Source organism: Rhinoderma darwinii, chromosome 1 (genome assembly GCF_050947455.1).
Source record: "Rhinoderma darwinii isolate aRhiDar2 chromosome 1, aRhiDar2.hap1, whole genome shotgun sequence".
Taxonomy (NCBI): domain Eukaryota; kingdom Metazoa; phylum Chordata; class Amphibia; order Anura; family Rhinodermatidae; genus Rhinoderma; species Rhinoderma darwinii.
Genome location: NC_134687.1, coordinates 89,437,742 through 89,453,644, shown reverse-complemented (window position 1 = coordinate 89,453,644; position 15,903 = coordinate 89,437,742). Strand labels below are relative to the sequence as shown.

The following is a 15,903-nucleotide window of genomic DNA, read 5'->3' as shown; positions in this document are numbered from 1 at the left end:
GCCCACCGTTGCCACCTGTCTGGCCCTGACTGGCTAAGGAGCTGTCAATCAAAAAGAAGGAGGTGGAGTCCACTCTGAGATGCTGGAGGAATGAAAATCTGACTCTTTTCAGATGAAGATTTGACTCTTTTCTGCTCATTTGCATACGTCGTGGGACCACTGAAAAACCGAATACTAAAGCTACAGAGCTTACTTAGAACATATTTATAGCTTAGATGACAATGATTTTTCACCCACTTTCACCAGGTATTGCTGGCTTTATAGCTAAAATGCTGGTGACAGGTTCCCTTTAAAAAAAAAAAGTTAACATTTAAAAAACACCCAAATTGCTGTTTTTGGTTACCCTAGCTCTCATAATAAAAATAAAGTATGGAATAAAAACGTATCAAAGAGTCACATGTGCCAATAAAAACTACAGCTCGCCCCGCAAAAAATAAGCCCTCACAGCGCTGAATCGACGGAAAAATAAAGAAGTTATGGCTTTTTTTTTAAAGTAGTAAAACTAAAAAAAACCACAAATTTGGTAGCGCCGTAATTCGTATCTACCCGTAGAATAAGTTGAACATGTCGTTTTTACTGTCCAACGGGCGCCATAATGTTTAACAAAAGTTGTTTTCTGAAAACCAAAATCAATTCTACTTTTTGTACTAGGCAGGTCACATCACATTTTTAGTCTATGTTTAATGTATACGTCAAAAAAATTTGACTGATGCCCAACAGTGTCATCTGCCAAGATAGAAATGAATGGTATCTATTAAAATGGATACGTCGTGGACTAGGGTCATGAGAGTTCATGACGTATGCATTAAAACGGATACCATTATAGTCTATGGGTGACGGATGCCACTACTAGGCATCCATTCAAAGAGAACCTTTCACCTCCCCATACATGTGCGGCTGAGTGCAGCATGTAATAGGCAGGGCTGCACAAACCCTGGGGCACTTTACATTTTTTTTCTACCCTCCTCCGTTATTTAGATATCGGTGCCGTTATATTTGGCGCCCGATATTTAAATAACCCCCTGAACAGTCAACGGGGCGTGTACTGGCAAGGGGGCGTGTTACTATGGCGGTGACACTGTCCAATCAGATATGGACAGTGTCACAGCATGAGAGTGTGTGTAATTGCAGTCTTCATCGGAACAGGCAAGGGGGCGTGTCAGTGCTATGGACAGTGTGAGCTGGGGAGCGCTCATCTCCAGCTCTTGTGAGAGATCAGTCTTGTACTTTGTCTGCCGAACTGGCAAGGGGGAGTGTCTCTGCTGCGGACAGTGCAAGCGCTCCCCAGCTCTTACACTGTCCGGCTTGCTGACATTGCGGCTCCAGCGCTGGACCCAGAAAAGGTAAGTATAAGAATTGCTTTATGGGTTACCAATTTTTTTTTTGCGTGTTTGTTTTTTTTACAGGTTCGGTTGTTGGACTACGTCTGATTCGAGGACTACTTTGATGACTGCGTTTTTCTTTATTCTCAATAAAATGGTTAAACGAGGATTGTGTTTTTTTTTTATTTCAATAAAATATTTTTTCTATGTCCTTGTATTTTTTTTAAACTTTATTACTACCGCCTTAGTAATGGCCGCTCTTCCAAAGTACATGCTAAACGGACGATATTATACTTACCCTCACATCACTATTAACTCTTACCAATCATCACTGGAGTTCCTTCTGCCTGGAAGTGAGTAACAAGATCTCGCCCTCTGGATGCCAGTTCTGTACCCTGGCTGTGGAGACAAAAAATATGATTACTGGCATCTTCATAGCTATAATATTATATAAAAGACACTGTCATCAGCAAATTTGGTTTATAGTTATTGATTTAAATATAAACTTACAGACTAGTATATTTAAATAATTCTTTAAATATATTCGACACTAAATTGTATTCCATTACATCTTCCATATAAACAAAGCTACCCAATACACAATGGTTATCCAAAAGTGGTAGCCCATATTACCGTGATTGAATGGGCCACCTGCGTATTATTTCAAGATTGGCAGCTCCTTACCCTGCCAAACTTTACATTGTTTATCTCCAAACAAATCAATGATTTGGGCAAAAAGGAATAGGCATGTTAAAGGGGTTTTCCAGACAGTAAAAATAGCTGATGGGTCGGGGTCCGACTCCCGGGACCCCTTCCGATCAGCTGTTTTGAAGGGGGTGCAGCGCTTGTATGAGCGCTGCTTCTCCTTCATTTCTACTTGCTCACTGTGAATGCTTGACACACATTGAGCGGCGATTCACAGCGATTGCAGCCTTTTCTCCCATTCACTTCAATGAGAGAAGGCGGCTGCAATACCTGTGAACCGCCGCTACATCCATGTCAACGATTCACAGCGAGCAAGTAGAAATGAAGGAGAAGCAGCGCTCGTCCGGGGGTCCCAGGAGTCGGACACCGACTCATCAGCTATTGATGGCCCATCCAGAGGATAGGCCATCAATTTTTACTGGCTGGAAAACCTCCTTTAAAAATCTGATTCTTATTTAGTGGAACTGTTCCCATACATAAGAGGTTTTTCAATTTTATGTAAACTGAAAAGTTATGCAACTTCTAATATACTTTGTTTTAATTCCTCAATAGGATCTCTGTTTGCTGCCAGTGAATGGGATCAGCCTTGTTTATAGCCAAAGGCTGAAAATCCGTGCAGACCTAAAAATTTTAACACCGAGGGTTTGTATCCAGTCTAGGCCCTCCTCTGCCAGCTGAACAGTATACATGGATACATTGTAGCATACCGTCAGGACAGGAGAGACTTTTGTGCTGCATACGTGTATCGCTCACAGCAAAAACAGAAATATTTTTTTAATCCTCATAGGATTTCTGCCATTTGAAAATGATTACATTTTATTAGCATAAAACCTCTTTAATCCAGGAAGAGTTACATTCAATGCTAAAGTTCCAGAAGGAACAAAAATGGTGACCCTGAATATTTACCACTCACTTCACAAACAGAATTTTTGATGTGACGCCGAGCAGCTGGCTAAGCACCAGCTGTACCTCTATTGAGCCGATCCACTGCCTGGACCCAACAAAGCTGGAGGGTTTATCTCCGACATCAACCAGAGCCTGATGAATAAAGATTGTATACATCAAAATGAACAGGACACCACATACTGTATTTCACACTGCGTTGCCAAGTGCCTCCATCATTTTACAACTCTACAGCTGTTTTTATTGTACATATATGTACATACGAAGCCCTACTTAACACATTAAGGCAATTGACAGAATAGTGATCGTAGTAGATTCTAGCTCTCCTGTTACTGTAGTAGGTCAGAAAACAAAGCATTAATCTAAACGGTCGCAATGACAAGACGTACATTTTTCTTTACACTTTATTTTGATCTACAGGTTAAATCCTTACTGCTAAATGCACAGGACCGTTTGTACTTTACAGCCAGTAAACAACGGATCTGTTGACCGTTTTTGCAGTCCATGTGCCATCAGTGTGTCCTGCACATCCGTTCTCGTATGTCTGCAAACCCGGTCCATATTGTATGGCCTCATGCACACGACCGTAGCCGTGTGCACGGCCGTGATTTTCGGGTCGGCCGGCTGCGGACTGTCAGCCGCAGGCCGCCCGCAAATCGTGGGACATACACATGGCCGCCACCATTGTTTTCAATGAGCCCGGGCTCCCGGGCCGTGCAAGGACCGCAAAAACTATGGTCGTGTGCATGGCCCCATAGAAAAGAATGGGGCCGCAATTCTCCCGTGGATTTTCGGGGGAATTGCGGCCGCAAAAACAAGTTCGTGTGCATGGGGCCTATCAGTATACACAGGTCCACCAAAAAAAAACAAAAAAAAACGGAAGACATGACATGTCAGTTGTCCTAACCCCCAGAGAAAATCACATGATCCCCGTCGCCTACCAACTCGCCCACAAAACACAGACGGCATACGAACCGCCCATCCGTGTGCCGTTCGTGGTTTTCACGTTGCTATAGACTTAATGGGCAAGACTGAGCCGCACACGCCAGAAATAGGACCAGCTCTGAGTTTTCCCACAGTCCCCACACAGACCCATGAACAACACGGTAGTGTGCGTAAAAGAAATATATTGCACTATCAAATTAATTCATTACATTACATTATAGCAGCAAGGATAGAATATGATAGGCCAAGAATCCTATCCTCCGCCATTCTTTTCTGTTAATACCACTTGAAAACCTGAGTACTTTGAGACAGACTGAAAAGAGTTGGTTTCTTAGGCCGTGAATGTCACACATGACTAAACTATGGTATAAAGCTGGTGGCACTGTGCGAACAGCAGAGAATGGGGTACACAGTTTGGCAGGAGTCACACCAAGACAGGCTGTGATATCAATCAGATTGGATAAAGGATAAATTTAGGCAAAGAACAAAACAGCTGAAGCTGCTTATAATGTAACTTGGCATATCACAGTTTTATAAGCTCCACATGCGCAGAATTCAATTAAACAGCGTGCCCTTTCCCAGATATGGTGGCCGTGGCTCACATGTATAGGCTTATTCTGCATCCTTTAGCAGTCGTTTTTTTTAAATGTATCTAATGACTCGCTCCGTTTGTAAACATTTATTGCATTTAATATTGCAACTTTTCATCTAGTGAATTGGGTCATAAACCAGTAAAATAAACGTTAAGTGTCCACACGCTGCAGGCTTTTGTTGCAGACTTCACCCTATGCATTGTGAAAGTATACCACAGAAATGGGACACTATGGAGTAAAACTTTTTTTTTTTTTTTAACGCCACAAGTGGATGTTTGTTTTTTTTTTTTTTTTAAATATCCTTTTTATTGTCAGTTTTCACATTTTCTTACAAACATTTCACGTAAGAGTCACACCATGAGTGCGCAGCACTCAACTGTCAATGGATTAACTTTTAAATTAAATTTAACATAACATATAAACACACCAACATAGAAACATGGCATAATTGTCGATCTTCAGATGGACCAAACAAACATGACTCCCCCCAACTCCAACACCACCTAGATCATCAATGAGTTTCCACTCATCCTTTCTCCCCCAGCTGGTTCACAGTTGCATCCTCCCTAAAACGCCTGCCAAGAGCTGCGTGCAGTACCACTTTGTGTACTGGAAAGGCCTAAAAATTTCCGCTATTTCGGCTGTTGTACATTGCGTTTCTATAAATACTTGCCACTTATCAAATAGCTTCTTGGTTCCCGTTTCCTTCCGCCTTTCCACCTCCACCCTCTCAAGAACCAATAACTGTTTCAGCCGTGACACAATCAATTCTAACCCCGGCGTGTCTGCCTCTAACCAGTGACTCAGGAGGCATCTCAAAGCTACCTGTAAAATCGTGTGCACCAACACTGGAGGTGATCTTACTCCTCGAGCACCCTCTTCCTCCGGCGGCCGCGCCTGATGGAATAGTAGCGCTTGAGGAGTCATTGGGAGATTCGTTTTCCAATGGTCCTTAATATATTTCTGTACCATCCCCCAAAATCGTTTCGTATGTACACACCCCCACACTCCATGCCACAAATTCGTCAGTGGTGTATTGCACTTGGGACAACTTGTAATGCGATCAGGGAAAGATTGTGAGGGCAAGATATTAAAGCCATATATAGCTGCATGCATCAACTTGAAATAGGTTTCCCTCCAGCTCTCATTTATCACACTCTTCCGTACCGTCTCCCAACCTCCCAGTATGGTCTCTCCTATATCTGGATCCTGAGTCCACCGTTCCCAGCTTTTAAAACTAATCCTTAATTGCGGACGAACAAAACCCTCTCTCAATGCTCTATACATTCCTGAAATGGTCGCCCGCCCAGTTGTTGGACCTATGACCTCATCCAGAGTGTGCGTAGTAGCTTCCTTACTCAAATCCCTGAGCCTGGAGGTACAAAATGTTCGTACCTGAAGTACTTGCAAAAAATTGACTATCTTCTATGGGTCTGAGTTTAGCGGTGATTTCCTCCCCAGTTAACCACCTCTTTTCCTCTGTATGCATAAGATCCCCTGCGCTACCAATGCCTACCCTCCCCCATGAGGCAATTCCTTCCCCCTTGTCCATTCCTGGTAAAAACTCCGGATGACCGCTCAACGGCATATACTTCGATACCAGGTGGGGTAACCCAAACTGCTTATGTACCACTTTACAAGCTAGAACTGTATCTCTCAATACAATGGAGGTTTTGAGACGGCAAGGAAGAGAAGCGATTCTACAATGTAACAAAGCTTTCAGGTTCCAGGGTGAGGCATACTCCCCTTCCAGATCTAAATTGGAATAATTGCTTGTTTCATGAAGCCAATCTACTACATGACGCAAAAGACAGACCACGTTATAACCCCTGACATTCGGAAAGTTCACACCCCCTTCTTGTTTACCCATCATGAACTTGGTGAGTGCTATACGCGGCCTTTTTCCTGCCCATATAAATTTAGTGAATGAAGCCGTCAATTTCGAGACATCCACATGCTTCAATAAGAGAGGTAGTGTTTGAAAGGGGTATAGCAATCTAGGAAAACTAACCATCTTGCTCAGATGACATCTTCCCAAGAGGGACAACGGCAATTGGCCCCATCTAGTGAGTTCCGCTTGTATTTTTTTAATTAACGGGGGATAATTTAAGCCATACAGAGTGTCTGGTACCCTCCCTATTTTGATACCCAGATAGGTAATGCAGTGTTCCACCGGTGATATCCCGCAACCCAAGGATTGCCAAAAGGTCTTTGGCAATGGCCTGCCCAACTCCAGCAGTTCGCTCTTAGCTATATTGACTTTGTATCCCGAGCATTGCCCAAATTCCTGCAAAAATTGAAAAACCTTCCCTAAATGCTCCTGAGGGTTTGACATAAAAAGTATGACATCATCAGCGAACAGGGCTAATTTCACTGCACAAGATCCCACTTGAATGCCTCTGAACATATCCGATTCCTCCAAGAATCTGGCCATAGGTTCCAGTGCTAGATTGAATAGCAGGGGCGACAAGGGGCAACCCTGTCGTGTTCCTTTATGTAATTGGAAGGGATCTGATAGGAACCCCGAGGAGTGAACACGTGCTTGCGGGCTATTGTAGACTCCCTTCAGGAAAACCCGGAAATCTTCCTGAATGTTCATTTTGTCTAGCACCATCCCCAGCCATTCCCATTGTATGTTATCAAAGGCTTTCTCTGAGTCTAGCGCTAAAAGTGCCGGCCTGGTACCTGGCTGGGGATCGTGCCTGACTGTTTCTAGCACCGTCAATACCTTGCGTAAATTTGTCACTGCAGCCCTGCCCTTTACAAAGCCTACCTGAGATTTTCCCACCAGTATGGGTAGATACATAGCCAGTCGATTGGCCAAAATTTGTGTGAGCAATTTCTGATCTTGATCTATCAGCGAGATGGGGCGGTACGACCCCAGGTCAAGAGGATTCTTCCCCTTCTTGGGTAACACCTTTATATGCGCTACCTTGGCCTCTGCTGGTAAAGCTCCCGTTCCTAGTAAAGTATTATAGTATGCCACCAAGGTAGGGCTGATTTCTTCTCTCAGAGATTTGAAAAACTCCCCTGTGAATCCATCCGGACCCGGGGCCTTTCCGTTAGATAATGTTTTAATGGCGCTCCAAACTTCATCTAGTGTAATCTCCGCGCTCAAATGACCATTCTGCTCCTGAGTGAGCCCTGGCAACTTCACCTTCTCCAAAAATTCCCTCCCTTTTTGGAGATCTATGGGTGTTTCTGAGTAAAGGGCTTGGTAATATTTACTTAATATGGTATTGATTTTTTTTGGGTCCGAGGTAGGAGTTCCGTTTGATTCTTTAAGTGTTGAAATATGTGCCGGTGCATACCTCCCCTTTGCTAACCGCGCTAATAATTTTCCCGCCTTATTGGTGAAACGCATTAAATCAGCATCAAATTGGGATCGGTAAATACTCTCTCTTTTGTCTAACCATTGATCAAACTGTCGCTTGGCTTCCTTCCATTCCTCCCCCAATAGCATTGATGGCGAATGTAGGAATGCTGTGTACGCACGCCGCAATCTGTCGCTCGCTGCCTTGTATCCTTCGGTCGTCTTACGTTTAAGATTAGACATATACTGCATGATTTTCCCTCTTATTACCGCCTTGGCTGTACGCCAATACAATGACGGTTCCGAGCGATGCGCTACATTATCCCCATCAAATTCCATCCACCACCCCTTAAGCTTCTGTGTAAAGCCCTCATCCTTTGCCAGAAAAGCGGGAAACCTCCAGATAAAATCCGTTCCTCTAGCTACTGTGTCAGCCAATGTAATGGTAACCGGAGCATGGTCCGAAATAACTAGATCTTCAATTGCCGCTTCACGTAAACGTCGCGCCATTGCGTCACTAACAAATAATCAATACGCGACCATGACTGATGAACATGAGAGAAATGTGTATATTCCCGCGCATCTGGGTGTAAACTCCTCTACGCATCTATTAGGGCCGTGTGTCTTAAAAAGTCGTGCAAGATCCTATCTCTGCTTCTCTGCGAACAAGTCCCTGCGCTCCTATGCTCCTTTGAAGACCTTACAGTGTTAAGGTCTCCCCCTAAAATCAAAAACCTAGTGCGATCCTGCTGGAGTTGGGTTTCCAAGTGACCAAAAAAACCAGTGTTAACCGTATTTGGGCCATACACATTATAAATACTGATGGTTTCCCCTTCATGCTCCATCACTAGATGGATCCAACGGCCCTCGTCATCCCGCTCCTGGGACACCAGTGTAAACGCAAAGTTTTTATGTACCAGAATTATAACTCCCGCCTTACCCTCCCTTGCCGACGAGCCAAAAACCTGACCCACTCAGAACTTTTGCAAATACTTAAACTCTGGCTCGGTAAGGTGAGTTTCCTGCAATAGGGCCACATCAGGATGCAATCGTTTCTTGTGCCTTAAAAGTTTGGTCCGTTTCTGTGGGGATCTCAGCCCTTTAACGTTCCAAGAAACTATTTTCATGTTATTGGACCGTGTTTAAGATGAGCTAAAGTGCCTAAAAGTCGTGTGCAGTCCAGGGAGTCAGATCCGTCTTTTCCCAAGAGCCATGTACAAACATTAACATCATAACCAAACCCTGGCTTGTAAGCCAGAACCAACAAGGCCAACCGGCCCTTATCTAACGAAACCCTCAAATCACCTGCGGCAACGGTTAGCAGTTCCTTAATACCCACTGGTGTATGTGACTTCACTTTTTTCTGTTATGGCAGAATGCGCCCCTCCCTCCCCCTCCCCCCCAGCCTGCCTATATGGCTCCTTCCATGAGGAAGTAACACCTGCCCTTGCCCCCTCAGTACCTCTGTCGCCTGCGCACCCTTATGTACATTCCCTTATCATTACTTTAACAGCCTAGAGTCCGCTAGGATTGCATCCTCACATTTCCCTATGAACCTTGCTTCGCTTCAAGGTTTCCCTACCTCCGTGTCCCCTATCTCCTACCACAATTTCCCTCAGTCTGCCATTGTAACAGATAACACTAATCCCTTGCGTAGGGGAGGCATTGTATCACTCCCGGTCAATCCCGCCCACCAGGGACAATCTCAGATCCTGATCTAACTCCCTCACAAATATCTTGCAGTGAAAATGCAGGGAAATATCAGAATGCATATACTTCAACCTTGATAACATTGTAACATTGTAACAATAGGTCAACTATTGACCGGTACATAGTGCTGTATAAGACCGCAAAATATCCCCCTCAATAACTTTCAGATTATCTGTAAACTTATCTGTATCTGGTCGGAATCTGCAATTGGTCTACAGCGTCCACAAAATCATCATCACAACAGCTTAAATAAAATGCGCCAAAAAGGACTTCGTCCGTCAATCAGGAGACGTGGATTGGGTGCGGTCCCGTGTTCACCTCTGCGGCTTCGGAGAGTCCCCTCTATTTCCGGCTCGACCCCCCCGGGATCCTCCAGGTGTGGGCATTAAGGCTTCTGCCCAGGTACGCTCCGTATTTAGCCGGTTCCTTTTGTCTTCTCTTGACTTGCGCTGCGGACTATGTACTGGACTGTGACGCTCCTCTTGCTGTGATCTGTTCCCACAAAGCTCCGCAAGTGCGTCCTCCGCTTCCTGTGGAGTGGTGAAAACCTTATTCCGCCCGTTCTCTTGAAACACCCGCAGGATGGCTGGGTACTGCAGGCTAAAGCGTATTCTCGCTTTGAACAGCGCGGTGCAGATCTTGCTGAAAGCCCGCCTTCGTTTTGCAACCTCCGCCGAGAAATCTTCAAATAGTAGCACTTTCATACCCATTATTTCCAAAGGACGCGATCTGCTGCGGAAAGCTTTCATGAGTGCCACCTTGTCATTGTAATCCAACAGTTTGAAGATCACTTGTCTGGGACGATGTGAATTGTGGTCAGCTGTTGCTGGGAGGTTTCTGGGGTCCGGCCCCACTCTATGCGCCCTCTCCACCCGGCGTGGACGGGGGAGACCTAAGGCTTCCGGCAATGTCCTCTCACACACTCGTTGCAAATCAGCAGATATCACCGCTTCTTTCAGCCCCACCAGCCGCAGGTTGCTCCTCCTGGAGCGATTTTCCAGATCCTCCACCTTGTCCCCCAACTGCGTAGTAACAGACAGCACCCCTCTGAGTTTGGATTGCAGGCGTTCATTTTCATCCTCCAGCAGCGTCATACGCTGTTCTAACTCATCAGCTCTGATAGTGACTTGTGCCAGCTCCGCATGCACGCGGTTTAGAGAATCTTGCACCGTTTTTTCCAGCGCCTTTTGCAGGTCTGGCGCTATCTGTTTGGCTACTTCACGGGCCAGGGTTACATAGTCAATGGCTACTGGAAGAGCGGACAGTACATGCTCTGCCGGGCTTGAAAGCTGGGACTGATGGTGCTGCAGCTCATCTTCCTGTGTGTATAGCAGGGTCGCAGGGGCGGAAAGCGCCGCCATCTTACCTCCCTTTACCACGGCTGATTCCTCCATGGCTGGCTTCTGCGCGCTTCTGAGGAGGTACCTGTCCATACAGGCACCACCGATGATGTTGCCGTGTGCAGGGCTGGTGACTTCCCCGCTGATTATCGTCGCCGTAGCGACTATTGCGAGCTTACAGGCTGGACGGGAGCGGGAGCTCAGTCACTCGCGTCCTGAATCCCCAGCGCCGGAACCGGAAGTCGTGGATGTTTGTTTAAAACCCCATTCACATGTATTGTAAAGTAAAACGCTGTCGACTTTTCTTGCGGAATCTGCACCTGAAAGTCCACAGCGTGTGAATTCACAATCATATTTTTTCAGCATAATTCTTTATCCTAATGATCAGTAATAAAACATACCTGCTGAATCTCCCTGTGTGTTGGAATAGATCTCTCACTATAACCTTGATAATTAAACCAGGAACAGACAGTCTGGAGAGAACGGTAGGCACATCCCCAGCCATTGTCATCCATACGATCCTGCATGTAGTGATGGTAACTATAGATTCCCTGTACCAAGGAGACCTATGGAGAGAATATATGTAAGCGGTTTAGAGCATCAATGAGGCGGTCTTAATTACGTGTAGAATATATGTATTTTATATTACACATCAATGGAAATATTTTGACATGCCCGTAAATAATACTTGCATACACAATTATACAGACATAGGTGGTACTACATGTGCATTCCTTATCTCCTATACAGTACTGTGCCGCAGAGCATAAAAATACAGCAGCTCCTGCCCTTATCTCTTCAAAAAGAGGTTCTGCGGAAGTTGAGGCATGTACGGAGTACACTGTTATACAGGGATTAAACCAAGCACTATCAAAAGGAGCACATCTCCACGTTCCGTCAATTGTAAAATGTGATAAAATAAGGGTCATGTCATATATAAAAATAAAAAAAAAGTGGCCACGTGTGCTCGACACACTGTTTTGCAATGGTCCTTTTGGCCAGTCAGCTTCTGAATAAGTCTAGGCAGTTACCTAGCAAAAGCATCAGCTACCAGAGGAGATTTCCCTGCTGTTGTAGAGATCAGTCAGTATCACACAGTACACAACATAAAGGTGGCCATACACATTAAATGTCGGCCAATTATTAATTTTGGCGACGGTTAGATCTCCTGGCTCCCGCATAAACATGTACGCCCAGGTTGGCTATGAGTGCCTGTTTATTTCAATGAGGAAAGAGGAATAAACAGCTGACAGATACCTCGGGCAGTGGATTATCTCCCGTGGGAACACAGGATCAGGCATATTGATATCCGATCCTTCCTTCCTGTGACATCTGCCCCGGGGAGGGGGGGGGGTATGAGTCGCTCGACCCCATACACATCATATAGTTGGCCAAGCCCACCAGTCAAGTTTTGTCTAGTGTGTATGGGCACCTTAAAGAGAACCTATCACTTTCTGAAAAAAGTTATGAGGGAATAGGAGACCATAATATGAAACCTAATTTAGTAATAGGAGCTCTGGCCCTTTAAGATAGGGAACCCGCTTCAGATGAGCAGTGTCTCACAACATTTTTGACTGCTCTGTTGGATGTCCTGCCTCTAAGCTGGGAGAATCCATTGTGAGGGAGGAGACTGTTAGCATGTGTACACAGAGTAGATCTGATATCTTACTTCATGCTGGATGTATTTACACTGGCAGCAATGTAAGATGGATCCCCGTGTATTATGGAGCAGCAGGAGGAGGCGGCTAGCAGACACGGTAAATCCTGTCACAGCTTTCTCCTCAGTGGCTGCTGCTGGCTCTGTGTATATGTATTGGGAGACTCCGATTAACCCTCTACAAAAAGCGGTGTCCTCCTCTAGCAGATTAACCTATTACAAGCAGCTGTCTCTTTCAGGATAGGGCCACACGGTGGCTTGGGTCGTGCGACATCAAAATGTTTGTGATTTGTCTGCGACTTTACTGTCGCACAACTATTTTCGTATGCAATTTAGTCTTTACAATATCCTAAGGGCTAGTTCACATGGCGGAATTTTGCAGGCGGGTCCCGTTCCAAATTTTTATTCATGCTGGGAGTTTTTTTTTGGGGGGTACAGGAGCTCTGGCAAGAGATACATTATTTCCCGGATTGAGAATTTCACCTCCAGCCTTGCAAAAGTACAGCAATTTATCATCAGGCAAATATGGGAGAATGCAATTACAAGTATTACTGCATTTTCATTTTACTACTTTCCTGGAGAACTGTAGGAGTAGCTATCCTTGAATGACTGAGGAATGTGACCTTAGCGGCTGAAAAAAAGGGGCGAGGGATAACCCATTTCACTGCAAATTCTAAAATCCATGAAAATAGGGATGAATATATAGAACAAGGGCAAAGCCACACGTGACGGAATTGCTCTTGAATTCCGCAGCGGACACTCCGCAGCGTTAATCCGCAGCGGAGCCGTTTCTCCATTGACTTCCACTTCTATTTAGTAGGGTTCGTTTAGACGAAGCGGAAAATTCCGCTGCGGAGCATAGGCTGCGGTGCGGAATTTGGTGTTCGCAGCATGCACTGGATGTTGCGGAGTTGTGGCGGACTGGTTGCGGACTCATGGCGGAATTTCTCCATTGACTACAATGGAGATACTAAGTTTCGCCATGAAGTCCGCAGCTGTCATGCACATGTTATGTGTGCTGCGGATGCGTCTTGCTTTTTTGACATGACATTTCTTCATTCTGGCTGGACCTATGTATTTCTAGGTCTACAGCCAGACTGAGGAAGTCAATGGGGCTCCCGTAATTACGGGAGCGTTGCTAGGAGACGTCAGAAAATTGTCACTGTCCAGGGTGCTGAAAGAGTTAAGCGATCGGCGGTAACTGTTTCTGCACCCTGGACAGTGACTACCGATCCCAATATACAGCAACCTGTAAAAAAAATAGAAGTTCATACTTACCGAGAACTCCCTGCTTCTGTCTCCAGTCCGGCTTCCCAGGATGACGTTTCAGTCTAAGTGACGGCTGCAGCCAATCACAGGCTGCAGCGGTCACATGGACTGCCGCGTCATCCAGGGAGGTCGGGCTGGATGCCGAAAGAGGGACGCGTCACCAAGACAACGGCCGGTAAGTATGAAATTCGTTTACTTTTACTAGGGAAAGTGCTGTCCCTTCTCTCTATCCTGCACTGATAGAGAGAAGGGAAGCACTTTTACCGCAGTCCGAAGCAGCTAGTCCGCATCAATTTACTGCACATTTTGGGCAGATCCGCCGCAGAATCTGCAACGCAAATTCTGTGCGGCATTGATGCGGACAGTTGCGGAGGAAATCCGCCACGTGGGGGATTGCCCTTAGAAGATTTTATTTAAGCAAACCAACTGATGGATTACCATCTGCCCAGGTGCATTTAAACAAGGCACTTCTGATATTGTTAAGGTTGTATTCAGAGGTTGTGGTTGAGGTGCGGTTAAAAACACATCGAAAAACCGCATACATTATTTGACACAGTTGCAGTAAAAAATACAACTGCATGGAAAAATGCATTGAATTACTGTAAAAACTAATGCGATTTCTTACTGCACCTCAACGTCTTAATACACCATGAGGGTCAATTTCCTCGAGACAGAGAATTTATGTGTTATGTGTGCCAGTTGTGTGTGCACTTTACAGTCATAGCAGTACTCACAGCGCCTCCCTCTAGAACTGGATGGTTCAAATGTGCATGTGGGTTTCGAAGATATCCATCTTTGAATGGCTCATCTGGAAAATGATAGGCATTGGCTCTTTTGAAATATGGCCTGTCGAGGGGCAGGTTAAACTCCCCATGTAATAACTAAACAGATAGAAACAAGAAGTTATAAGGGTAATAACATTAACAAATTGCTTACGCCACAGTTCATTAAAGTTATATTTAAAGGGAGTCTGTCATCATAAATCCGCCTCCCAAACCGCTAACCCCTGCTATATAGTGAAGGATGATCATTTTTCAAACATACCTTTGTTGCCCTAGTCAGCCCTATGTGAACCATAAAAAAATGCTTTTATTCCTCAGGGCGCCATATGCAAATAAGCCCGGAAGAGTCCTGCAATCTGTGCAGAAACCACGTAGAGAGCAGGACACTTCCTGGATTGCAGGACTCTTCAGAGCTCATTTGCATAGGATGACCGGCGGAATAAAATATATTTTTTATTGTTCACGATGGGCTGACTTAGGTAACAAAGGTATGTTTGAAACACGATCATCTTTCCCTATATAGCGGGTTTAGCGGTTTGGGGAGGCGAAAATTTAATGACAGACACCATTTAAACTTCACTCCTGGAGTTTTCCTACATACCTTTCTATAATCTTCTAGCTGAGACTCTGCAACTCCTGCAGGATAAACCACAGTGACAAGTTCTCCCCTTCCTGGTAACATGAAGTGAAATGGTTCGGCCACGCAAATGGCGGTTCCTTTCATATATTTCATAAGGCACTTCTCCATGTCAGTCAGCTGCTGTGCGAGCTTGTTCACAAGGATCTTCTGTACCCTGTTCAGAAAGAAAAAGGCACAATAACTAGATGACGTAGCAGACTATTCTAAGTACAATTTACTGCAGTACATAAGTGTTGCAGCGCATTATACCAGTGATGTTCAAGTCCCTTAGTGGAACTAAAATAAAAAAGTTTTTAACAATATACAAAAGCAAAAAAAAAAAAAAAAAAAGGAGACACTTTTGGGATCTTTTTATTGGAAAGCATTTATTTAGTGATAAAACATTTTTTGTAGTGGACTTCAAATAAAAACAAATTCACAGCTTCACTTCTGCAGCTTCTACGTGTCGCAATACATAGAAGCTGCAGAAAGCCGTTATGAGCTCTGCCGACAGCGGCTCCTTTGTGGTCCGGAGAGATTTTCTAACCTCAAATCTGATCAAATTAAAGAGGCTCTATCACCACATTATAAGTGGCCTATCTTGCACAGGATGTGATCGGCGCTGTAATGTAGATTACAGCAGTGTTTCTTATTTAGAAAAACGATCATTTTTGACGGTTACGACCTATATTAGATTTATGCTAATGAGTTTCTCAATGAACAACTGGGCGTGTTTTACTAGATG

The 15,903-nt window shown here is 44.8% G+C and overlaps 1 protein-coding gene across 1 annotated transcript in view; it reads right to left on the bottom strand.

The window, feature by feature from the left end:
* The window catches only part of UFSP2 (UFM1 specific peptidase 2), a 49,543-nt gene that overhangs the window by 25,234 nt on the left and 8,406 nt on the right, over window positions 1–15,903 (bottom strand). Inside the window, exons 6-10 of the mRNA XM_075860179.1 lie at window positions 15,141–15,333; window positions 14,492–14,638; window positions 11,233–11,397; window positions 2,941–3,065; window positions 1,645–1,721 (exon numbers count right to left, since the gene is read on the bottom strand). Coding sequence (XP_075716294.1) covers window positions 1,645–1,721; window positions 2,941–3,065; window positions 11,233–11,397; window positions 14,492–14,638; window positions 15,141–15,333 — 707 coding nt within the window. The remainder of the gene's footprint in view (window positions 1–1,644; window positions 1,722–2,940; window positions 3,066–11,232; window positions 11,398–14,491; window positions 14,639–15,140; window positions 15,334–15,903) is intronic.